This window comes from Miniopterus schreibersii (genome assembly GCF_964146895.1).
Source record: "Miniopterus schreibersii genome assembly, chromosome: 2".
NCBI classification, from domain to species: domain Eukaryota; kingdom Metazoa; phylum Chordata; class Mammalia; order Chiroptera; family Miniopteridae; genus Miniopterus; species Miniopterus schreibersii.
In genome coordinates, this window is record NC_138102.1 from 103249978 (window position 1) to 103277239 (window position 27262).

At 40.6% G+C, this 27262-nt stretch overlaps 1 protein-coding gene across 3 annotated transcripts in view; it reads right to left on the reverse strand.

Moving 5' to 3' along the window:
* The window catches only part of ATP8A2 (ATPase phospholipid transporting 8A2), a 515363-nt gene that overhangs the window by 384644 nt on the left and 103457 nt on the right, over positions 1–27262 (reverse strand). For all 3 annotated transcript variants that reach the window (XM_081130125.1, XM_081130126.1, XM_081130127.1), the window contains exons 3-10: positions 15181–15280; positions 14613–14711; positions 13653–13698; positions 12934–12974; positions 8702–8775; positions 6245–6314; positions 5090–5217; positions 3752–3863 (exon numbers count right to left, since the gene is read on the reverse strand). In XM_081130125.1, the coding sequence (XP_080986251.1) occupies positions 3752–3863; positions 5090–5217; positions 6245–6314; positions 8702–8775; positions 12934–12974; positions 13653–13698; positions 14613–14711; positions 15181–15280 (670 nt within the window). The remainder of the gene's footprint in view (positions 1–3751; positions 3864–5089; positions 5218–6244; positions 6315–8701; positions 8776–12933; positions 12975–13652; positions 13699–14612; positions 14712–15180; positions 15281–27262) is intronic.

A 27262-nucleotide genomic window follows, 5' to 3' on the forward strand; every position in this document is an offset into this window, starting at 1 on the left:
GCTACTCTTATGGCCATGGTTTTCTGTGAAAGTGGGGTATTGGGGAAGTGTCATTCTGGCAACTTCAAAAAGCTAAGTCCATTAAGTATCTTAATAGCACGACAGCATTTTCCTTTATATACTCTTTTTCCCTTTCACTTTAGTTCTCTAAATGATTTGCCCGTTACAGACTTTTTAAAAAATTCCTCTGAAATCTAAGTGAAAATCCATTAGTAAAAGCTGACCTGTCATCAATCAAATACCATCTAAAGATCAATGAGGAGGACATATCACCTCTGGCCTCAGGTCAGGAGTCAAGAGACCAGTTCCAAGACTGTCTATCCCAAACTTTTAAAACTAAAGGTGATCTTACCATTTCTAATAAACATTCATTGGAGGCAAAGGCAGAAAAAAATGTACAATAAACATCATTTTCTATGATTCCATTCATTTATGAATTTCTGATCTTCTTCAGTGGTTAAAACCTGGCCATTTAACAGCGCTGGGAAAAGTTAACTTTCATGCAACACAAGAGCCCAAAACTCACAGGCTTCAACACATGCACTCTGTGGAAAGCCAAGCTGTGCCTGCTCATTCCTATCTGCTGACCATGTCCACTGACAAGGATGAGCTTATAACTAGCATTATAACTCTGACTAGCATTATAAGTTCTGTAAAATTCTTAGAAAGTACTGCTACTTCTGAGTAATGGAGTTCTTAATAGAAACAGGCCAAATGTTAGATTCTGTAAAAGCTTACATCTGACCTGAATTTGACACATTTCATTTCCTCTTAAGAAAGCAGCCAGTAGAATACTAGTTAGAACATGGACTCAGGAACCAGACTTCTGAGGTTTGAATCCCAGCTCTCTCTCTTACTGGGTGTGTAACTTTGGTAACACATTCTGTGCCTCAGGTGTCCTCATCTAAAAAACAGAGCCGCTGTGAGGAATAAATGAGTTAATATATGCAAATTGCTTGGAACAGTACATGGGGCACTAAGTATTTGCTGTAATCACTGTGATCATCTCTCTCCTTCCCATTCAATCAACCAACAGAAACAATAGACGCTGAAGTATTTCTACATGAAACTACACTGAACATGAAGCAAGGGAACTTTGAAGGCATTGAGGTGAGAGCTAGAAACACAAGAACAAAGTAAAAGAGCCCTAAAGCAACCGTGTTTCCTCTCTGTGGTCAAGCAGCACAAGTACAGACAAAAATGTTATTTCCCAAACAGGATGGCTTCCAGCTGTGTGTCTCATACTATGTTCCCTGTGAAAGCTCATCATTTTTGCTTGTTGTTCCAGCCCTAAAGGCACAGCAAACTCTAGCACAGACACTTCTGGGGCTTTCCATTATCCTGTACTCAAACAAAGAGTTGACGTGTAATAAGCCTTGCAAAGAGGTTTATCACATCTAGGTGCAAGGAAAAGGGCCATCACACTCATGGGAAGCAGATTTATAAGGTAACTGCACACACCCTGCCCACTGAAGAGACAATGGGATCATTTTAAGTGTAACTTAATTATCTCATGCACCTTAGCCACAACGCTGTTACCAATATATGATCTGGATAAACAGTATTATACCCTGAGAAAACAACCAGTGTACCAGGAATCCGGAAGAAAGGCTAAATTTGTAACATGTACAATCTAAAAACTAGACTTGGGGCCCTGCCCAAATTTGAGCTAACTCCTTGTAATCTCTTTGTTACTTCATAAAAAACAGAAGTGGAGCTCTGAAAGCATCGGACAGTGGAAGCCAGCACTGGGCTGGGGAAGTTAGAAAACACATAATAGGTAGCAGAGCACTATTTATCAAGATAGTCTTCGCATACAGGCTGCTCAGAACCACCAAACTTCAAATTTCTAAAGTGCCCTTGTGAGTGGGCAAGGACCCAGCAGGAAGCAAGGATCAGGCACATGTCAGATATACTGAATAATCTTCATCCAAGAGCTGCCTCTCAGCATTCACCAACTATTCCCTTTTTAGCTGCCACAGGTGCCCTACTCCCACACACTCCCTCTGTAGCCATTCCTCCGCACTGGGAGCCCTACTGTTCCAGGACCAACACTTCTCTTTGTCTTCACCCTCCTTCAGAAGCTGTCCTCCTGCCCCTTGCCCTGCCCAGCTGAGGACATGCCTTCCCTGAAGGCGCTCAAGCAGAGGGTGCTCCAGGAAAGACGCGCATCCCCTGGATTCTGAGATAATATTACGGAATGTATACGTGGGACCCAGTAATACTTCTGACACTTCATCCTTCTAAAGTCATGTGACAAACCCACTTGTAAAATTCAAGTCATTTGGAGACACTGCCTTCTGCCTCTTCCCTCAGCAAGTCTTCCCACCTCTCAGTCACACCTTCACTCCCTGAACACTTGAGCAACTGGCTTATGGCATCCATATCCACCCCAGTCTTGCCAAGATCCAATCTTCAAAGTCACAGGATCGACCTATCAAACGCTATAGTCTCTCAGTCCTTTACTTCTCAACATCAAATGGCCTCCAGCAGCTCTACCTTTAGCTTCTACTCCCATGGATCACTCTCAGATCTCCCCACTCTATAAACCCTCTCCACCCTAGAAACTCAAAGACAAGCACCCTACATACCGATCAGCTGTCACTGAGCAACTCCAACAGTCTTCTTCAGCTTCACCCTTCTAACCCTCCCATCTCCCTCCTCTGTCTCAACTACCTTACCCAGCTGGTGTGGACACTGGGCCTGGCATTTCATCTGTTCTAACAAGTGTTTAACTCTCTCCTATATCATCTGACCTCAAAGAGTAAACCAACACAATAGCCTCCCATCTCCAACTCTACATCTAAAATGTGCTCCATTCGCCAACTGATGTCCCCAAACCTGGGTTAGCTGACCCTTCTATATGCACCCACAGTGCTCTGTAATGGTACATATTACAACAGTGCCCTCTCTACTTCATAATTCCCTATTACTCCTCAGTGTATGTGGCTCCGGAGGGTAAGGTTGGGCCTTCCATTACTGTATCCTTTACAGCCTGGCACAAGACATGTGCACAGTGGTCACTAAACATTTTTTAGTTTGGAAATATAGTCAAATATGTGCTTTAGAAGGTACAACAAAAGGGCAAACAAGCTGAAAAGCCAATTCTCTTTAATAGCGACCATTAGTAAAATAAGATGCCACGTGATACCAAAGAAATATAATGACACATAGGGACACTGATTTATGCAGAATTTCAAAGTAGTCTAGCAAAATATGCCATCATATAAATGTGGTCTGCAAATTCACAACTAATAATTTAAAAAATATTAACAGAGAGAAAGAGCAAAATCATTTTCATTAATTTTTTGGTATATGAAGAATAAACATTAGTTCAAAAATAACTGATTTTAAATTATCTAGAATTCAGTTAAATAAGACAATTTACTGTACAATCCTAATTAATGGAGGTGAGGAGCAGAAGTAGTGAGAGAAATAAGAAAAGAACAAGTCCCCGCATTAAGTCCAGAAGATGAAATGTTAGAACTGATTGTCCCCTTAAATCTGGAAAACAAGACCATTGATATTTCAAGCAGGAGGTGACAAATATCTGATATAATAACAGAAATCTATGAGAAACGACCTAAAGAACCAAAATAAAGGCACTTCCTTTCCAAATTTAAGTTCACAAACTTGAGCTTCCTAAATACAACATCTGCATTTCTACTCTCTACACCATAAAAACAGATTAAAAAAAAGAAAGAAAGAAAGACTAAAATCAGCATTGTTTTTCAGCACAGAAATGTTTTACCTGCATGAGTTTGGTGTCGTGTCCAGTGTAAACAACTATGCCAAAGACCCACTGAGTGTTTCTAAGCTGTGTACCTCTTAATAAGATCTGGTCAGGCCCAAGGGGAACAGGGCTAAAAATAAGAAACAACATTTATATTCATTGATAATCTGACAAATGAGCATGAGCTTTCCCCTTAAACATGAACCCACAATCAAGCAAATGTTTCCTTTACTCAAATTTGAACTATTTCACTAAGAAACAGGGGCAATAAAGGTTACCATTGGCTTAATCTACAGAAGAAAAGAAAAAAAAAAAAAAAGCCCCACAAGTAAGGTCTCTTTTATCCATTAATCACCACAAAAATTTTTTTTTGTTTTTCCTATAAAATGTTAGAAGGAATTTTATCTCTTATAACCCTGTTATGAAACTCAACAACAACAAAAAGATAAGAAATTGCTAAAATAATGAGAAGTTTATTCATTTGGGAAACCCAGTTTATTTTATAGTCTATTTAAGAAAAAGAAAGCTATAATATCAAATTTGTCAAGAATGACTTATTGATTAGGTAAAAGGCTGAGTGGTAATTTAGAAATTCAAAACGGGAGCCTATGAAGTGGCTCTGCACACGAAATGAAAGCCCAGAAAGCAGGTGCATGTAATTGTCATGGCCATTTTGGGTTGATTATCATGATCAGGTGTTCTCTATGGGTCTCTTCAAAATATATAGATGGGAAGTATTGATAAGAAGCATGCAGATTAAAGATGGGCAGAAGTAGAAACTGCACCCCAACATACTCACAAAAATGACTCTCCAACAATGAAACAAGGCCAAGAGGACAAAAGACAACAGAATATAGACAACAGGGCAGGGAATATTTTAAAGGAAGGCTGATTGTTGTTCCTTTCATTTAACTTTCAAAAAACAAATGCTACTTAAAAGAATGCTAGCAAAAAAAAAATCTTCTCTAAATATTAGCTTTTATGTACTCAGACACCTCCCTTCTGCTTTTCTGGATAATTTTATGCAGCCAAAACCATCTCTCCTCCCTGGCAGGTAATACACACAGAAAGAACAGGCCAGTGCTCTGGGCCTCATTTCAGACCCTCTGGCTGTTTTTTCTTAACAAAAATCAGTTATTTCCTTAAATTTACGGGATGGTTTAAATTGATTAAAACAGTGTTTCAAAAAAAGCTCAGTCTTTCACATCTAAGCTAAAAAGGAAGAAATCTCAGTTTTGAAATATTATGAAGCCAGAAAGCAAACTAATATTTTCCAAAGCTCCAGTATTTCTTAGTCTCATTTTAAAAAACAAAACAAAACAAAACAAAAAACACTAAGAAAAGGGAAAATGATACCTTTTCCCATCTAAGTTCAAGTTTCCAGTGAAGTCATAGAGGTGGCGGTTGGGCCCTTCACATTCTACAGTTCCAGACAACTTCATCAATACTTCCCTTGTTTGCATATCAGTGGTGTGACTCAAACCCTAAAATTTCAAAAGAGAAAACTGGTTATAATCTTCCAGGTTCAGGGACGACATTCCACATCCTCACTGATAATCTAAAGGCAATGATGAATCTTCTAAAATGGAATAATTTGAGGAAGCTAAGAAATCAAACTATCAGCCCACAAGATCGACGTTACAGGCAGCTTTTTTTTTTACAGATAGTGACCTAATGTAAAAGTTTCAAAAGAATCCAAGGAAGCAGAAAATTAAGATTCCACCACTGTGCTGGAAACATCCATGTTTAGCAGCAATTCACATACTCCAACACCTTCCAGAAAAGCGTATTTATTAGCTGTACTCTAACACTGGTCATAAACACAGAATAAAGCACCCCTTTAATACAGTATGAGATCGAGACGCAGTAACTCTTCCTTAAACAGAAAAAGAGTCTAAATCAAATATGTGAGGTAGAAAAGAAAGCTATGTGGACAGAATTATTAAATTCAGCTTTATGCAGCGTAAAATTTAAGTGTCAAATGCTTCAAATGCTTATTCTATTAAAGACTATTCCTCATTCTAGAATTTAAAAATATGGTAAGAACAGCTTTATTTAAAGGATGGAGATTTTGTGTCTAATATACCACTCTCTAGAATCAGAATCTCAATTAAAACAATGGGAAGGAAGGTACCCGTTGTTTGTCTAACTTCATTCAGCTCTCCCTGCCAGGGCTGCCTGTTCACCACGCAGCTCGACCCAACAGAGGCTCTCTCTTCCCACCGGCACTAACGGGCAGAGAGCGCAGTGAGATCTAAGTTAAGACATGATACCCCTCCTGACCCATACTTCGATAAAGCCCACCTTTTTTAGCTCTGCCATCACTCTTAAGGAGTTCCCTTCATAATAAAGGACATGTTCTCTCCCCATAGCTTCCATTAGGATGAAGGCATAACCTTTTGCGGCAGAACACTTTTTTTCCCTCTAGAAAAAGCACTGACTGGTACATGTGGGGACCAGGTTTGCAATTTGGGCCTCTATAACAACACAAGTTATAAAAGGTAACTTTACCTGACGTAGTTTAAGGTTTGTCTCCCCGTCTAGATTAGCTGTTTCAATGTAACACATTGCCTGAGGTTCACTAGGGAGAGAGAAAAAAAGTCAAAGTTTAGTAAAGTCCCCTCCACAAATCCACAGCTCATAAAGATTCTACTATGGAAGCTATGTCTGCTGACCAGCCCTTCAAAATAGTGTTACAGTTGACCCTTGACCAACTCGAGGAGTTAGGGGCGCCAACACCTACTCTCGCTGTGCAGTCTAAAATCTAAACTTAAATTATAAAATGACCATAGATCAATGCATACAGTTGGCCCTCTGCATCCCCAGACTCCCAACCACAGATGGAAAACAGAACAGGTATCTATTGAAAAATATTCACATATAAATGGAGCCACACACTTCAAACCTGTGTTGTCGAAGGGTCAACTGCATAAACAACCACATTAGTAGCAGGAGTTAAGTAGAAAGACAAACACTCATCTTTGGGGCTCAATACCTATACAAATGATCTGCCCTATGGGCCCCACATAATGGCTGCTTGACCTCAAGTAACAGAAAAAGCTGAAGATAAATGAGAAAGGGAGGGGCAGGTTAGGGCAAACACATGATGTTCCAGCTAAGGCCCAACCAATGGATATGAGTGACCTTTAAAGTCTGAGACCTGGCCTGCTCCTCCTGACCAAAAGCACCTCCCTGGAACAGTCAATACAAACCCATCTTCTGAAGAAAATTACAGCCCAGGGGAGTTCAGGAACCAAGGCACAGGCTTGGCAAGTCTTTTCTGCCCTGTACCTTTAACTCTATCCACAGGCAACTTTTTAATTAAAACACCTAATTTTAAGGACAGAAAACTCAAAGAATAAAATTAAACAGAGCAGACACTACTACTTCCAATCTTCAGGTTTAGGTAGCTAAGAGAATGGACTCTGCCACCCACCAGCTGAGTTAAAATCTCTTGGCACTACCTCTACCAGCTACATGGCTTCAGCAAGTTCTTCAGTCTCTCTGCCTCTCTGCTTTCTCTGTATAAAGTAAGGAAATCACGGATTGTTGGGAAGATTAAATGGAACAATGTACTCAGCAGGCCGCTTGGCACGCAGTACAGGCTCCAACACTAATGACCACCTGAAATCACGATGTCAGCTCAGAAAAACAATCTCATATTCCAACCATATTCCACAGCCAAAACTCTGACCCCAAACTACCAAGTGATGCACATCTTACTGAGTGTTTTTTTGTAATCAATTAATAGGATCAAACATGAATGCTGCCCCATGTACATGGTCTTTAACCCAGAGGGTCTAGTTTTAAACCTTCAATCTCACACAGAAAATTCATGTTAAGGCTTAAAATCGTATGTGTGATCAAATCCAATAAAAGAAACACTGTCTGCAGCCAAAGAAAATGCAAACTGTGTGAGCATCTATGATTCCCAACAGGAATATAGGAAGTTTTAGTCTTAACATCATATCCTTTAATCTTGAACTCAAGAGAAGAAGTTTAATCTTATTCTAATTTTGGCCATCCTTCTTTGACATACAATCTTATGTGTCAAGCCAAAGAAAAGTCAAGGACTGCGTTGTCCATTATTTATGCCACTTAGTGATGATACCGGCCTAGTACAAAATTGCCTAGAAAGCATGGCAATGATACTTGGGCAGAAAGGGAGCAAAATGTGGACGAATGAGGAGGAAACACCATGTGCAGATCATGTCTACGCTGAGAAAATGCCTGCAGCTCTCTGAATAACTAGTACAGTCAAACCTTGGTTCTCGAACATCTCCCATCTGGGACAATTCGGTTCTCAACCGTGTTGTTCTCAGAAAAGCATCTCAGTTGTGAAACAAAACTTTGGTTCTCGACCTGACAACCCTTTCATGCTGGTACCTGATCGGTCACACATTTGTCAGGTAACCATCAAAGGAGAGAATGTGAGTATGAGTCAGTTTACCATTAAACCTAGAGTTGTCAGCACCTCAGGAAATTGTGCTGTGAATAATTTCATGTTTCTTTTCTTTTGGGGGTCTACAATGGGTTAATTCAATTTACATTATTTCTAATGGGAAAAAATGAAATGGTTTTTGAACAAATTGCTTCTCGAACAGCCTTCTGGAGCGAATTAAGTTTGAGAACCGAGGTTTCACTTAAAGCAGGCACTGGGTTCTGCAGGAGAGACTGTGGGCTGGCCCCATCAGGAGACTGGGTGTGAAGTCTCGGACAGGCGCCACCCGGAGGTTACTGGAGGAATCACTGCACCGCTCTTGGAAGGACAAAGGATTGAAGAGAAAGAAAAATTAGGATTAAGGCAGGAAAGAGCGAATGACAGGTAATGGAAGAATAGTCCAGAGAGAAGGCTGGTGACTCTGGGTGGAAGGGGAAAAGTAGCTCAAGATGTCAGCAATCACCATTTAATATTTTACTGTTCTTAACATTTATTTCAAAAACTGTGCCCACTCTAGCACACCTGACCTGGAGGAGAGCAGGATCATGTCTGCTGGGAGATACTGCCCGTTGACGACCTTCACAATGTCTCCCACCGTCACCTAGAAAACCAGGGACAAGGGCAGAGAAGCATGAAAGAAAAGAAAGCACAAATGGTGATAAAGGTGGTTAAATATTTGAAGGAAAAATTACTATATAACTATGCCATGAAGTTTAAGATGGAGAAACCCAAATTCTTTTCCTTGACAAGAACAAAAAGAAAATCTTTCAAATACAGACAAATGGTACTACTGCTGCTTTGCAATGATGCTGAATGAAAAGAAAAGAAAAAGAAAGGGAAGGGGGAGAAAGATGAGTCAGAACTGTCAAGGTCTCATTTCCTTACAATTGTTCATCCACTTATAAATCCCACAGCTGTATGCAGTCAGGGAGACTGGTCAAGTGCACAGCTCTGAATTCAAGTGCCCCAGCTGTATGGACTTCTTGCCAGCTCTATGTAACCTTGAACTAGTCCTGTAAAGTCTGTGTGCCTCAGTTTTCTCATCTATATAATGACATCAACAGCACTTATTTCACGGGGTTATGGTGAGGATCAAATAAGTTAACACATGTAACGTTCTCCGTTTACAAACGGGAAAACTGAGGCTCAGAGTGAAATAACTTGATCAAGATCACACAACCAAGATTCAAATCTGAACAATCTGGCCAGTGGTCTGATTAAAAGGCAATCCTAAATTCACCCATGAACAGTCCATCTAAAAGGTCCCCTAGAGACATGCCACATAAAACAGATTTGTATATCCTCAAGAAATTTCCAGGAAAACAATCATGGCCAAAGTCAGAGGCCACCTTGGAAAACAGACTCCACTGGACAGAAGACCCCAAGCCAAGGAAACAGGCCCTAGTCTGCAGAAAATGAGCACCATGGCCAACGGTCTACAATCCTTTGAACACCACCACATATGCACCTGGCTGGATAGAACGTGGGCTTTCAAGTCAGGCAGGCCTAGGCTCAAATCCCAGCTGCACAGATACACTAGCTCTGGGATCCTGACAAGCTCTTCACCAATCTGAAATCCCATGTCCTCATTTATGAAATAGGGGAAAACCACCAGGCTTTGTAGGGTTGATGCAGTGATTAAGGAAGTTAATGCAAGCACCTGGCCTGCAGCAGGCATGGGTAGGAGTGGGTGGGTGGGCTCTGGTGACAGTAAAGGATGGCAGAATCCTCTGACACCACAAGAAAGGTCATTCCTAGCACACCAACAATTCAAAACTCAAAATGGCACTAGGTTTTCTGTGTGTTATTCTAACCCATGTTACTATTCTCTTAGAAACCAAGAACAGCACAATGTGATACCTTGTGGGAAAACTACTGGATCTTGCCAGCTGGGAGAACGGCCCTGGCAGGACCCACATTTAATTTTCTATAATGAAAGGGGGGGGGTTAGTGAGAGGCGGCCCAGGAGTGTCTGAAGTGCTTATCAAAGTGTATGGGGGAGTCGAAGCAGTCAGGCTCAGCACAGGGAAGGGCGGTAGAAATTAAACTCCGGAGCCACTGTACATTTGAAGTTAGTACTCACTTTTAAGGCAAAAGGAAGCCATATAATTAAAGTTTCTTCCATAATAAAGAGAAGTCAAAGAATAAATGCTACAGAGTCATTTTAACAGCATCAGCACAAAAGCAAGAAATACTTATGAAAACTGAAAATGTTTTTTAAGCATAAAAATATTTTATGTGAATAGTTTAATTACATAGAAAAAATCAGAAGGTGCAATTAGTTTTAAAAACTAGAAAGAAAAATTAGTCATGTTTTCAAAAGAAAAAAGGTGGTGGATATTTTAATTCAAAGTGGGAGGACAAGGAAAATTATGGCTTTCCCCTATCTTTATTATTGAAATAAAGAAACAATTATCTCCCATTAACAAAGTACTAAGAAGTTGCATGTACATGAGAAACTACTTAATTGGAACTTTGTTTGAAATGACTTTCCATTTGGTGTTCTTATGCCTGGTTATCCCTTCAGTGTGTTAAACTACCTAGAGAATTCTTAAGATGAAAAGAGACGCCTCCCTACCCAGATCCCTGAATTCACTGTAGCCTCGGGGGATTTCTCAAGTCTCTTAACTTGAAGAATATGCCCTAAAGTCTCAGAGTCAACCGAAGTGGTGGAGATCCACCTCCCAGCTGACCCTCAGCATTTATCAACTGTTCAGCTACAGCCTGGGGCTCGCTGACTTGAGCTCTGGCAGTCCAATGAATGGTTATTGCTTTGGGAAGCTTAAAGCTAGCCAATTCCACCGGGCCTGCATGTCTCCCACCTGTTACCACTGCCCTCTCGTCACCTGTCCTCTCCAGACTCTCATCCCAACCTGAGCTGTTCTGCAGATGTGCCTGGCTTTCCCAGGCACCTCAGAGCTCCACCCCGTGCCCTCCGACTTAAACTGGTTACCTCCTGCTCATCCTTCAAGAGGGCAGGTGAGCATCTCATGGTGGAAGCCCTTCCTGACCCTCCCAGGTGTCCCAGAGAACCTACAACACGCCCCCCCGAGCTCAGCATCAGCCCCGCAGGCCGTGCAGCCGCCTGTCACTCCCCCACCCCAGTGGTTTCGCAGTGTGGCCCCCAGACCAGCAGCACCAGCCTCACCTGGGAACTTCCTGCTGATTCTAGGGCCCCCCTGGAACTACCGAATCAGAATTTCTGAGAGTGGGGCCCAGCACTCTGTGTTGTAGCTGCCCTCCAGGTGACTGGGATGCCCACTGAAGTCTGGCAGCCACTGGAGAAAACTCTTGGAGAGCAGGGCCAACCATTATATTTACTTGTATCCCCAATGCCTTCAGTCTCTGGTACATGCTGAGAGCTCCATTTAAATAAACAAACACAACGCATTTTTAATTGAAATAAAATAGCCTGTGGCAAATCATATAACAAGTGTTTCGTTTCAGTTTATTTTTCCTCCAAATGTGTGTGGGAAACAGTGATGAGCTTTCGGAGTTTGCAAGGACATCAATTCCTGGGCCCAGAATTCTGAGATCATCACTCCATTTTCTGCTGTTTAAAGAGGTGTCAACATCCCAGATCCACATCATTCTCTACCCCAGCCAGTGTTAGCGCCTTTCTGGGAAGGGGCTAGAGATAGGAGCCCTAGAGAAAGAAGCCAGCCGCTCCTAAGTGCCTGGGGATCCTCGCCTTCTATAGCACTGCTAGCATCTCCACCCTCTGTGCTGCCGAGTTTCCAACCACTTGACCAAGAACCAGCACGCTTCCAAATGACAGAGAGGTCAGTTAATACCTGCAGTACAGGACCTCTGCATTATTACCAAGGTGAAGGTATTATCACAAAACACTATAAAGGGGCTCCTATAACAAAGTAAAAACTAAACGACAACTAAAATGAAGGCTGCAGTTAACACGTCACAGGCATTTTGCAGATTAAAAGATCAGAGAGGCATTTTTAAACATTGTTTACTAAACATTTAGCAAGAGAAACTATTGTAAGGTAATCTTCTAAAAGGTGATCTTCTTTTGAAATCATGTTAATCAGCTTTGAATTCTGGAGTAATGAGTCATCCTCCAAAACATCTGTGACTTTTAAGAAGGTCCAGCTAAAACAGAGACTCACTTAAAAAGCTAATTTTATCAGACACAAGAAACCGAGATGGCACAGCATATTTCTTCTAAATTTTCTATTCATCAACATAAACAACCAAAAAAACAAACAAACAAACCACACCACACTATTCCCAAGCCCTGCAGACCTCATACCTCCAGGGATGTGGCGGCAAGCCCTTCTAGCTACTCTAAAGTTAAGAGCGGCAACTACTGGCTGTACCCAACCGCCCTGCCTTGGCATCGAAACAAATGATTTCCAACCCCTATCCCACCACTTGTTGAATCTCAAACGTTAGAAAATCTTTAAAACATTGAACTGAGGTTAGGAGAACAGAAGACCAGGAAAAATGTTTCTTGAATTGGATCTAGAAACTAGAAAATGCTTTGAGATTTTAGAGATATCCATCAGGGCGATGAATTTCACAGCTCTGAACTGACGCAGTGAGCACTTCTAGAAGATGCTGGGAACACAGCAAATGTGTCAGTTCTAAGTAAACCTCGTGGGGAAACTCCACAACATAAAACTTACACTAAGTGGAGATGACCTATGTCTTAACATAAACTTTATACTGTAATTAATACTAGCAATTAATTACAGGCCTCCAAACCCATACTTTCTGGCATATCTTTAAAAATGTTTTTTACCTCTTTCCATATAATGGTATGCCACATACCATTTCTTAACACTGAAAAAGAAAAAAAAAACATGCATAAATGTATCAGTTAATATTGATAATCAAAATCAGCTTTCTAAAATTCAAAAGGCCCCTTTTTAAATTCCACTTATTAATTCCAATATACCATACCCTTAGACATACAGGAATAACACCACCACTCCCCCAAATGGAGCCCTAATCTATGTACTTATGTGCCATATATACATTAATGCATGCCCATAAATATAAATGTGTGAATATAAGTTAAATCTATTCATATTTAGCCTGGAAGAAAAAAAATCACCCTGCTGTTACAAAATTTACCAAAAACAAAACAAAACTAAAAACCCTCACAACGACAGAGCTAATGTCCTAGGGGTCAGTACAATAAAAAGTAGACAGAGAGTGGTAGGGAGCAGCTATAAACCAAGGATATGAATACTTGGACTTTTTTTATATAAAATATGCCTAGCTCCTGAAAATTATCACCTTTTCTAAGATTCTAAAATACACAAGTCCTATTCAAATCTTAATCGCCAGGACTCACATTTTATTGTGTTTTGTTTATCATTTGCTATTTCTTTAAAGTATTTCTAGGTCATCTCCCCCAACTTATCTTAATACCATTAACTACTTATCTAGAATTCCTTAAATCCAGGCCTTATTCTCAGGTTTCTAGTGGAAAAAGTGATCAGCCTGGTATCTTACCTATGGTTTTCTTTTTGTTAACTGCATTGTCTGCTTTATGTCGCTTCTGTTACAGAAAGAAAAAAAGTTCTTAGGTCCAAAAGCTCCAAATGAATAACTGAAACAACAAACAATGAGGATGGGGGTGGGGGCAAGGAAACCAACTGCCTCCAACACGAATGCTCCACAATCCAGTCCAAGGCTTTGCACCCGCACCGCCCGCTCCGTCGCTAAGTCAGCAGACAAGAGCAGTAAATGCAGATACGTCGTCTCCTCTGGTTTAAATGATCATATTTTGGTTCTAACAGTGAACAGGCCCCTCGAAATATGAAACTTCTCACTCCTTTGTTTTACATCAGACTGAAGGAATTATTCAGTATTCTAAACACCACGACAACTGAATTCATTTTATTGATTAAAAATCTTTCTGGGGCAAAGTGGCTTTGCTTTGATTTGTGTTACATTTATTCATTTACTTATTCTTAGGAAAAAAGATGTGCTAGAGACTGCAAGCACGGGGTGGGGGAGAGAAAGAGCACAGAGCTAGAAAAGGGGATGGAGAGGGTACAAATAGGGCTGGAGCCAATGAACTCGGAGATACATCGAGATTAGTATGAGGAGGGAGAAGGTTCTTGCAAAAATACCTCAGGCGCAGCGAGCACAATGCTGCTATGCTGGGGGCAATGCCGTCCTTCCTTTGCCACCCAATTAGCAAGCTCTACAGGAGGATGTGGGAACGTCGGTGTCAAAACCAGAGGGGATCCAGGGAACTAATATTAGAAAACCTAGTTTGAACTACTACTGTGTCGTTGTACAGATATTGAGGACACTGTATGTACACGTTCCCACCAAAAAAATGCCAAAATGGACCCTGAGAGGCTAGTTAAGTTGCAGACCAATACTAAACAGAAAACCCAAAGCAACAAGTGAGTTATGCTATATTCAATACAAGGTTTTTATTATCCGAAAGCAAAAACTTACATAATCTTCTACAATCTCTTTGATGCCTGCAATTGTTAAAATAATGATCAGTGGCACCAGGGTGGTGTATCTTCCTGTGGGAGATACATCTGGGATTTGCTGCAGGACAGAAGACCGAGAGAGAGAAGTTAACAAATTAAAATCCTCTGTGAAAAAAAATGACGCTCACCACTCACTCTTCTGTGGTTCTTTTCCATTTCCGCTACGCCACAATAATTACGTTATTTTTAAAGCTAGCTAAGTGTGTTCCATATTTTTTAAATTTTATCTAACACTGCCAGATGTAGACTAGAAAAAGAGTTAACAGTAAGACCCTCAGGCCATTTTTCAATGTCTCTTTTAGTAATTGCAACTTAAGGCATACTTAGAGAAGCCCGCCTTCAAGCCAGATCATGTCCGTTCATGCAAGATCATGTTTGTTCATGCAAACAATGACTGGGTGAGGAAAGCAAATCACACTGAAGTATTATGACACTTGTTCAGGTAAGTGACCTTTCAGCAAAATCTCATTTTGGTTATGAGCCTCATCAAGGTTATGAATTTTAAACAGATCTCAAAGAAACATTACCTGTAATAAGGCAATGAAGAGGAAGAAGGCATTAGCAGCTCTTCTAATCTGCTCATATAAGAATCGAGGTAGAAATGTCAGCACGCTGTACTTGGCCGTACTATAAGTACAAAGAAAAATACTACCATCAGTTACAGATGTCAATTCTAAAAGACAGGAAAATACAGTTACAAAATTTTTACAAAGGACTTTAAAAACAAAATATGTCAAAATTCAGGACAAGTAAATGCTACGCTGGCCCTTGTATACAAAGCTCCTTCTTACAGGACACACCTGTGAAGGAAAAATTCTAATGTGATCTTCATTTTCAAATTTGTTAATAAGTGTTCATTTCGTTGCCACACAGTGCAAGCTGGGAAATGCACCCACCTTCTAGGAACTACATGCTACAAACACAGTAAGCACATAAAGAATATTTCCATGATCACAAAACAGAAAGAGGTCCTTGTTCCAAGCACAGTAAGATATGAACAGTGAAATAAAGGCAGAAGCACCAGTCGGGCAACTCGCACAAACCAGGCAGAATTATCATTCCAGGATTTGCGATGCTCTGCAGCTCTTATTACAAAGCTGCTGATTCAATGTAAAAAGTCGACTCTGTAAAACCTGCCCTAGGGAACAGGCATGTGAACAACAGTTCAGCACACTCTGAACACCCACCACAGATATTTGCCCAACCACACCCTGACCAACTTCCTTCCTTCCACCTACCCTTTATTTGGACACCTTTGCTCACACTTTGCTTCCACCGGGGACATACTCTCCATAACCAAGCTGTACTTCCCACCTTCCCCCTCCCAGTCCAACCTTATATCTTCCATTAAGGCTGGTCAAATCCACAAAGACTCTCCTTCTTCCAAGCCCTCAGTCTAATGTTTACACTACTACATACTATCTGTTTTGCTTTATTTTATATTTATTTATCTATCCTCAAAATAGATGCTGAAAACAGTAAAAATGTTTCCTTCACCTTTAATGTTCTCAGCACACAGCACATGGCAGATAATCACCGAACAGTGAAATAATCCAAAGGCATGAACTGAGAATCTGAAGGGGGAAAATGAACCTCACCTTCTTTGGCTGCTCAAATTACCTGCTCGACTCCTAGCTCACCTTCTGAAGGCACGCCTCGGAACCAACTCTTAACTGAAATGTGTTTTGGCAAGGTTATCTAGCAGGTTTCAAATACACAACCACTTAGAAGCACCAAAATAGAAGGGCACAGGAGACAGAAGGCTGGAGGCACAGGTCCTGCTGCAAGACCTGACAGCAACCAATCCTGGAATCACAAAACAAAAAAAACAAACCTGACAACTCAAAGAATAGAGCAGCCTGAGGTCACCTAATGGAGCAGGAAAGTGTCCCATGTACCATTTACTGCCACTGCCTCAGAGAAGACCATCCTCAGGGTACAACAGCCTAGTGCTTCCGAATACACAGTGATTAGAGTCGTCCTTACAGACAGACTTATTTTTAGCCTTATCCTGCTTAAGGTATTAAATATCTATGACAAGTTATATGAAAACCACTTATAAAACAGCTCAAACTTGAAGAAAATGATACTTGCAGGAATATCACTGAATTAGCTAGAAAATTTGCTTACACGGAATCCCTACTCATCTATGTCTATGTAGCCCTATGGGGTAATAAGATGTCATGGTGAAATTCTGCCAGGCAGAATAAACTAGCTGACATTAAGTTCCTTCAGGAGTAAGAAAATATATCTAAATTCAGGCACGTGATAGCTCATAGCACAAAGTTTTCTTGCCTGCAGCTTACAGGACAAAGTCAAATAGAACGTCATGCATTCCTTACGGCAGCACTGACCACTGAAATAAAGCAACCAGTCAAGGAACAGTGAAAATTCACACGCTCTAAGATAGTACTTAAGAAAGCATCTTATAAGATAGTTTGACTATAACATTTGAACCCAAGATTCAAGTTGTATAAAACAGACACACATAAACACAGTTGGCATATGACCCCATCTACGTGTGAACATTTCCCACTTTGGTAAAATACTAAGTGTGTTTAAGGGGACCGAATGTGTCTAAAGACCATGAGGGTAAAGGTTTGGGGAAGAAAGAGATCCTATTTATGTCAGAAAACCAAAGATAAAGGGGTAAGGTAGGGGAGGGAAAATACCAACTTTTATTCAAGTTAAACTAGAAAAATGAGTATAAATGTTTTCACCCTAAAATAAAATCAGCATAATCAATAATTCAGAGGAAATGACATACATCTCAGAGATGGCTACTTAGACTATTAAAGTAATTGCCTTAATATACAACCCTTTGGTGTCCTGTTACAGAATTAAACGCTAAAACTACAAACAGCTAAAGGCAGCCCCCATCAAAATCATTCAACCAGAAGAGTTTATCTAGGGCAGTGCTTCTCAAACCTAAAGATGCATATGAATCTCCTAGAAATCTCGTTAAAATGGGTTGTATTATCAGGGTTCTCCAGAAAAACAGAACCAACAGGAGTGTATATACACAGAGAGATCTATTCTAAGGAATTAGCACACAAGATGGTGGAGGCTTGGCAAGTCCAAAACGTGCAGCGTGGGCCGGCAGGCTGGAGACCCAAGGGAAGATCTGATGTTGTTTGAGTCTGAAGGCCATGTGCTGACAGAGTTCCTTCTTGCCCAGGGAAGTCAGACTTTGTTTTATTCAGGCCTTCAACTGACTGGACGAGGCCCACCCCAGTATGGAGGGTAATCTGCTTTACTCAAAGTCCACCAATTTCAATGTTAATCTCATCCAAAAAAAAAAACACCTTCACAGGAACATTTAGAATAACATTTGACCAAATATCTGGGCACCATGGCCCAGCCAAGTTGACATAAAATTAACCATTTCATGCATATTCTGATTCAGTAGGAGGGCCTGAGATTCTGCACTTCTAACGAGTTCCCACGTGGGGCTAGTGCTGGTCCAAGTACTATAGTTTGAGTGGCAACTACCCTTGAGGAGGTAGCTTTGTTCAAACCTCCTACTGGAAGTCAATACAGCTAAAAACGATAAGATATAGAAACCTGGGAGACATTTACCACTCACTGTACCAGGAGAAAGAACATCTATAGGTGAAATGGATGAATGAAGGTGCTTCTGGCAGAAAAATTTGTTTACCCAAGTAAATTAGTCACTCCCAAAAGATTCCCACTCACACTGCATACATATGTCAGCATCCCTGCCAGGGTGGCTGTTCACAGCAAGGACAGGCAGGGGCTACAAGCAAGTCCAGGCACTTAGCAAGTCTTAGAACCCAGAGAATGGGAAGAAATAACCAGGGGAAAACAAACGTTTCCTGTGGTTCACTCAGTTTCCCCTAAATCTCTGCTAGATCAATGTTTCCTGAAATTGGGAGACATGAAGAATGGCCAGAGGCTTGTCAAAAAATCCATCCAGCGAGCAACAGATATTTTCTGAGCTCTACCTATACACCAGGCACAGTGCTAGGCACTGCAGGGAACCAACTGGTCAAAAATGCATACCCCACAGGGAATCGTATTCTACAGGACAGATTAATTTTTTTTTAAATACACAGCAGGCTAGATGGTGGTGAATACTGTGGAGGAAACAGATCGGGGAAGGAGAATACAGAGGGGCACACTGGTGGAGGCCGGGGGGGCGGTCATCTCACTGGAGTGACCAGGGTCAGTTTCACTGAGAAGGCGCAGCCTTGAGCTAAGCCCTGGAGGAGGCGAAGCAGCAGGAACGTGCCACGTGGATACACAGGGGAAGAGCTGTGCAGAGAGAGGGAACAGCAAGTGCAATAACACTGAGGGGGAACGCTCCTGTCGTTCCTCCTGTTGGAGGAGCAGTGAGGGGGCCAGTGTGGGAGAAACTGCGTGGAGAAGTCTGAAGAGAGACCACAGAGGCCAACTTGAGCTTTGGAGCTCATGTTCACACAGCGGCCTTTTTCTCCTCAGTAGATGGGAAGCCTCCGAAGATTCCAAGAAGACAAGATCTGGCAACAGTAGCAACATGCAGACCTGTCCCCTGGAGAACCTGTCTCAGGAGGGGTGGAACTTGGTTCTGTGTATGGTGGACACTTTTTTCTTGGTAACTGTTGGGATCTAGCAAGTGTGGGAAACAACCTATTAGAAAATAGGGCCTGACAAAAACATGTGCCTGGGGCTACCTGCCTGTCACAAAGCATAAAGCACTATAGGATCTGGTCGCCACAATGCAGCAAAAGCAAGAACCCAGAGATAATGTTTGAGTATGTTTTGCCAGCTGTGAGAGAAACTGAAGGTGACAACTGTTCTCCAAAGGCAAATCTAAAATGCAATAGCTGCTCAAATGTAACCTCCCCTTAAAAGAGGCCAACAGCAAATGTGAGCAATGGAAATCCACGCCAAGGTGTACAGGCAGCCAAAAGCAACCGTTATTGTTTTATTCTCTTGTATGACATGGGCAATATGTTTCTCACATGTGCCCAGTGGACAGTAAGTGCTCAGTTTGACCGAAGGAGTGGAGAGCCCTGTCAACCTTCTCCACAAGAGGTGACTGAGCTGAACCAGTGCTCCAGGACCATGTCCCGGAAACCTTCCATCTACCCAGGTCCCTGGAAGATGTCATTCACCTTTCTCCACTCAAAATATTCACTCAGCAGGGAGCTCTGGATTATTGGAGGTAGGAGACGAGAAGACAACACAGTGTCCTAAGAAGGTTGTTCATGCCTTCATAAGCAGTTTAATTCACTTATTCATGAAGAGTGCACTAAACTGACTCATAGGAAAGAGTAGGAGCCATTGAGGTAACTAAATGCAAAGGCCTCCCCCAGTGGGCCCTCCCACTGAAAATGACACTGACATCACTGTCCACATGGGAGTCACCCAAGAGGAGATGTGCAAAGCCTATGCCGCCCACCCCGGCATAGACTCCTGCTGCTTTGCCAACCATCCCTCCCAAATTCCATTCTGGAAATCCCCTCAAATATAAAAATTCCTGCTGACAAACAGGGCCTGTCAATATTAAAACATGACACCTCACTGAAATGTTCACTTCATTTTACTAAACTACTGAAATTTCACCAGCTACAAAGAAAAGGTTAATAAGCTCACACTGACATTTTGATTTTCAACACTTTTCCTATTTCTTAGTCTACAGCTGAGAAAAAAAACTGTTGGGCACAGACTTATCTCACAGCCTGCTCCCAGGATGCAGTAACTGGACCCAGACAGGGTACTACTACTAGTGCTGTCCTTCACAGCACATTATTATGGCTCACATAGACTTTTCAGCCTAGTCTTTATAATACACATCCCTTGCCCAGCCGGGCGTGGCTCAGCGGTTGAGCGTCGACCTAGGATCCGGGCGATCGGGGTTCGATTCCCGGTCAGGGCACATGCCTGGGTTGTGGGCTCGATCAATGACTCTCTCATCATTGATGTTTCTGTCTCTCTCTCTCCCCCTCCTTTCCTCTCTCTGAAATCAATAAAGATCTATTTTAAGAAAAAAAAAAAAAAGTATAATACACATCTCATGTGAAAAGTGGGGTAGATTTTAATCAACTTATAAATATACCTTTGAACATAAATCCATACATTAGAGAGGCCCTATAATTCCTATTAAATAGTATATTTCTAAATCTGTTTGTTGTTGTTTTTTTAAATCAGTGAGCTCTGGACATGAAGCAGCTTATTTTACATAGAAATGTGGGCTGAGAAAAAGAAAACAGAGATGACATTTTGAGCACAGGCACGCTGCCAGGCAAATCTCTCCCTGTGCATGACTCTCAGATTAGCAGTTCCAAATGTAAGACAATAGATGCTTTTGGCTGGTATCTTTCAATGTGGCACCACTGAAAAGTAGGTTTTATTCAACTGCTTTACAAAAAAACTTGTGAACTTTATGATAAAAATCAAACAAAAATGAGTTGTGAGACTCACTCAATTTTACACTAAAAAGCTTGAAAGATCACTTTTAATGAGATTCTCTATCTTCAATAAAAAGGAACAACAAATATTTATTATGAAAATATCTGGCCCCAAGAGAGATGAGTACAGAAAGAGCCACAATTCAGGCCTGATTCTACCACTGCCCCAAAAGCAAAGCAAAACAGGTCAAAGTCTATTGCATTTAATTATAACATCTCTGACCCTTCACTCAGAATTCAATATACTCTTTCCAAACATAGGAAATGAACCCTATCAAAGGGTAAAGTTTAAGGCTGTCCCAGGTATGACAGGCTACAAGTCAAGCAAGGTGTGGCAGGACTCTGAAATCAAGTATCAAAATAGAATTGTCTAAATCCATCCTAATCATACTCCCCAAGTTTATGCTCTCAGTCAAGGAGACAGTTGTACTGCTGGTTGCAAGGGGAGGTCATTGCAACTAGTCCAAAAGGTCAATTCCCCATCAGCAGAGTCCAGGAGCTCTAACAATGAGTGAGATCTTCATGGGATGCTGGACTGAAGCAGACCAAGTGGGAGGCTAGCAGGAGGGGAAGTGAGGAGTGAACAGAGTTCACTAGTGTAGAATGCACAAAATATATAAAGCAAGACTGTCTGTTCTTTGTGTTGCAAAGAGTCAAAGGAGTTTATAAATACCAAAACCCAAGGCAAGTTGTGTCATTTTATTTTGGTTAATTTCTCACATAATTGCTAAACTTTATAATCAAATGTTTAATTTTAATTGAAAACGTTTTTAGATTTTGTGTACTTTCCAACATACATGATGAACTAACTATACAGCTCAAATTTTCATAAAGTGAACACACCCATGTAGCTATCTACTTGAAATTTCACATGGAGACACAAAGAACATAGCCTTTGTGGCTGGGATACCAAAGGGTACCTAGCTTCTGATTCCCAGTTGTAAAATGCACACTCATTTACCACCTCTGCCTACTCAGGCACCACTGAAATAAAATATACAGCCACATTTTAAAAACTAGGACTAGAATCATCAGCCAAGGAGAATTTTTTTGTCTACATGCCTCCAAGATGCCTCCTGAGTATGAGCTGCAGCAAGAGCCCACAGAGAGGACTGTAGCCTGAGGAAGGGCCCTTGGCCATGTGTGAGACAAGAAGAAAGGTTTCTAGATGAGGAACTGTTTTCTGAGAAGATAGGCCAACCCATTTTTAAGAAAGCAATTCAGTTCTAATAAGGGGATCACTGCCTGAGTCCAGGTTCTCCAGAGAAACAGAACCAACAGGATGCAAAGACAGAATGAGATTTATTATAAATGGGCTCAGACAATTATACAGTCTGACAAGTCCCGAGATCTGCAGTCAGCAAGATGGAGACCCAGGAGAGCCAACGGGGTGGTTCCAGTCCAAAGGCAAGAGAAATGCAATGTCCCAGCTGTAAGGCCATCAGACAAGAGGAGTTCCCTCTTACTTGGTCTTTCGGTCAACTGATTAGATGAGGCTTCCCCACATTGGAAAGCTCAATCTGCTTTACTCAGTCTATAACTCAAATGGTAACCTCATCTAAAATCACCCTCACAAAACACCCAGATTAATTTTTGACCAAATGTCTGGGCAGCCCATGGCCTGGTCAAATTGACACATTAAAATTACCCATCATCGTCGCTTATCAGACACAACCTCAGTGTGTCAGAGAAGCCTGTGGACAGGAAGGGAGATGCTTCACCCTGCAAACTGGAGGAGGCTCAGGAGGTGATGACACCAATGATGGAAGAGGGACTGAGGCAAAGGTGGAAAGCAAGGGGAAACAAAGAAGTCTCCAAACAGAGGAGCTCGCCAGGAGATCAGGTGTGGAGAAACTTCACAAGATAAGCTATAAAAGGCTAAAAGCAAAACCATTAAAAAAGCAGCATGATTCTTTTCTCACAAGTCCCCTTATCCTGGCTACAGAGAAACCTTACACAGCCAGACTGCTATACCCATGGCCAGAGATCCAAAGACTATTCCCTAGGCAACCATTGAAACCTCACAGGGAAATGGGGGGTGGGGGGAACCCTCCACATACTCATATGGGAAAGTCCTTCACCTAAAAGTAAACCTTGCTCTCTGACCCATACTCAGAGCACCCCATCAGTCTTCTATGTTCTCTCTCTCTCTCTGGAAAATAATCAGGTATGTGTAGAAGGTTCCCACTGTGAAAAAGAGATTCAAAAATGAAAACAGAGAAAAAGGAAGACTTGAGGAAACAGAGTAGCAAACTTTTAAAAATTATTTTTTAAATGCTAACACCCTCAGAGTCATAAGGTAATAATACACTCATGAAAAACAAGAAAAAGTTCTGAAAAAAATAAAGTCTATTACTTTTCAAGATAAAAAAAATAAGATTCCGTTTTTTAAAAGTAACAGAATAAAAGAGCTAGTAGTGGGAGTAGAAGAGTCATAGCCTAAGATAATGCAATCTAGGAGTAAAGAATAAAAGTGAGTAATCTCCCATAAAGCAGAACAAAAAACCAAGATGAAAAAGTAAAGGAAAGGAGATCAAAGGATACCAATATGAGAGTCAATATCCAACATTAAGACTTCTACAAAAACAGAGAAAGAGAACATTTAAAAATTATATTAAAAAATTTCCCAGAACTCTAAGATATAAGGTTTCTGGTTGAAGTACCCAAGACAAGAGACATGTTCCAATATAATCTTATTGGAACAGAAAAGGGACATCCAGGAGAAACTTAGGACGTCTTTAAAGGTGTTTTAATCTTCAGAGGTGCTTAGAATGGAACCACTTTTTGAAGTGAAATCTAATAAAAGTAAACTCATCAGCATTATGTATGAAAATGGATATTCACTGTAGCATGTTTTCTAGAATAAAAGTCTGGAAATAAGGTAATTGTTCCTCATAAGACCATGATTGAATAAATTATGAAATATTATATAGCCATTAAAAAGAATGCATTAGGGCTATACCATTGACTTACAGGGAGTTTTGCAGTTGAGTGATAAAAGCAAAATTCAGAAAATGACATAATGTCCCATTTTTGTGGAGCATGGACAGCTTTCTGTATATGTATGAATATGTGTGCATATCCGTGAAAGATTACGTGAGTTTGGAGAAAATTATGGGAAGATATGTAGGTCATTAAAATAACTGTCTTTGTATTGGATTATGCATATATCCACAGAGTCGGATGGACTTAAAGCTAATGGAGCTTAAGACCCAGGACATCTGCCCATTCCAAGATCCTGGGAGGGCTTTTGCATTATGTTTACCTGGTCAGGGATTTTGTATAACTTAGGAAATAGACCTGAACTCTGATCAGCTAAGGCCTGTAAGCTTTACAGAGAAACTACTTACTTATTGCAATATGTGTATCAATAATACTGGAGATTAATCAATAAAGAAAACACACACATATAAAAAAAAAAAAAAAACAACACAGGGAATTCAACTCAAGAAGTCAGGACGAAAGTTCTGGGATGATCAATTTACACCATATCTACAAAACAGTCAATCTTCCTAGAAAGGAAGTCCCTTGGGGAGAAAACAGTAGAACTGAGAGATTATTCTGAGACATTACTTTTATAATACACATTGTGTAGTATAATTATATAAAAAAAAAACTGTTCCAGTAGAAAAATGAAGCAATAAAAGCAAGTTACACTAGAAAAGAGACAAATATCCTACACTTCACTACTTGGCCCTGAGGTAAGTAATTTAAACCTTTCTCTACAAGAGAATTAAGAGAAATCATTTCTAAAACTAATTTAGAAACCTGGTGGAAAATTTCTAAAACTAACTTAGAAACCAGAGAGTTCAAAGTGGTTGCCTTTGGTGGAACAGAACCAGAATGGGATAGATGAAGCTGGAGACTGTTGATTTTCATAAGGTTCCGTATCATTTAAAGTTTTAAATATCCACATGTATTATTTCAATAATTATTTGATATTTTAAACAAAAATTAATAACATCTAGATATAACTGACAAGGAACCATCCATTCTTTTATTTTTAGCTAATGTCAGGAACGGCCATACATAAGGAGCTGTTTATTGGAACATGACATTAGGCTAAATACCTAATTCATTCTTATAATACTTCCCACCATAAAAAGATCTAGTAACCACTCATATCTGATACTAATCCCTACAGTCACTATGTTCTACCAGCAACAACCGAGCACTAGGTCATGGATAAGAAAGGGAAATTCTAATCTGCCTTATATGTGTCTTATAAGAAATAAACATTAGGACAGCAGTCGGAGTACAAAACCTTTATACAGTCATTCCTTTGAAAGGAGCAGTCTGGCCTTCAACACAGGAGCCTCTACCCTATACCTCAGCCCACAGGAAAAAGGAGAATAAAGTTCTTCCCACTCAAATGGAAATCACTTTATCCTGAAGAGTATCCGCTCCTAAGTTCTCTTGCTTCCTTTAACCCTCTGCCAAATTTCTAGAAGACCTTTTTTTCTTTTTATCAAACCACATCCTTTCTCTTCTTCCCAGCCAACAGCCTAAGGGGTCATCTTCTCTAGCAGCTTTGCCCTATTCATGTCTACCCAACACACGATCTGTAATCCATCCATTCATCTCAGCACTGTGTGGGTGTGTGTGTCTGTGTGTGTGTGTGTCTGTGTTTATGTCTGTGTGTGTGTCTATGTCTGTGTGTGTGTCTATGTGTCTATGTGTGTGTGTGTCTATGTCTGTGTGTGTGTGTCTGTGTGTCTATGTGTGTGTGTGTCTATGTCTGTGTGTGTGTGTCTATATGTCTATGTCTGTGTGTGTGTGTGTCTATGTGTGTGTGTGTGTCTGTGTCTGTGTTTGTGTCTGTGTGTCTATGTCTGTGTGTGTGTCTGTGTGTCTATGTGTGTGTTCGTGTGAGAGAGAGAACAAGAGAGAGAGAGAGAGAGATGGAGAGAGGGAAGGGGTGGGTTAGGAGGGACTTCTCTCCTCTTACATGTTGAGCTCTAAATTGGCCCCATCAAATATTCATTCTCTTAACCACCGCAGCCCGCCTCCGCCTGGCGGCAGGCGCCCTCTGCTGGCCAGACACCATACAGGGTTCTCCCCAACGTAAATCTTACTGGAGCCACAGGTCTGAACCAAAGGTCAAGTTCCTCAATAATTTTCTAACACGAATCCTCAGAGAGGCAACATTTAAGTTAGAGCTTTAAAGCTTTACTTCATTTTAATAATTGGTCCTTGCATATTCATTCATGGTCATTTAATATAAAAACACAAAACACTGTAGTTCATTCCTAAGTAATCCTAAAATGCCTTCTCATCTTTTCATTTCATTTACTCATTCTGTACCCAGTTAATTTTTTAAAATCCAAATACGTATTTTGTGTGGCCTGGATATAATTTGTATACAAAATGCATACAATTTGTGGGTCTCACTTTAAGAAAAATACAAAATTATGAAAACAAAATAGAGCACAAAAGTGAATACACTTAAGAATGGGGGGACAGGAGTCACAACATAACACAGCTCCTGAAGGCTGAAATATACTACATTGCAACTTCCAGGAAACAGTAATTTTACTACCTGGCATTCTATACTTTTCTCCTCATATTTTTTATTTCATTTGCTTAGATCACTTCTTACACAACAATTTTGTAATAGTCTTTATAGAAAGAGTAGGAAGGTAACTCATTCTTTACTCTAGCTGCGGTTTTGATAAGTTATTTTTCATTGATCTTTTGGTCATGTTTCTTTCAGCTTTATAATTCATGAACAGTAACTTCATGTAAATTTTAATGATTATTGTCAAATTCAGAAAAATTCCTATCAAATTTTTTTTATATATAACTCAAAATCTTGAAGATTTCCCTGTAGACTAGCTTATGGCCCCATACATTTCAAAAATTGTTTCTCCCATATGACTCACACAGTTCAAGTATAATAAGTCACACTCATGTTTTGAAACTCTACACTCTCATAACACAACCCCAGTTGAGGTGGTGGTAGTGGGAGCATTTCTGATACTTGCTCTTATCTGGAACAGCTAATAATTTATCTAGTCACAAAAGTGACTGAACACCACATTAATATGTCTCTAAAACCAAACAAAACGTAATTTCCAAATTTTCCTTATCCAGATCCCTAAAACACCACCCCAATGTCATCTAACAGGAGAGAAAGTGTGGTAACGGCAGAAATCTGACTGAAAAGAGATAGCGGCCTTAGCTGATCAGAGTTCAG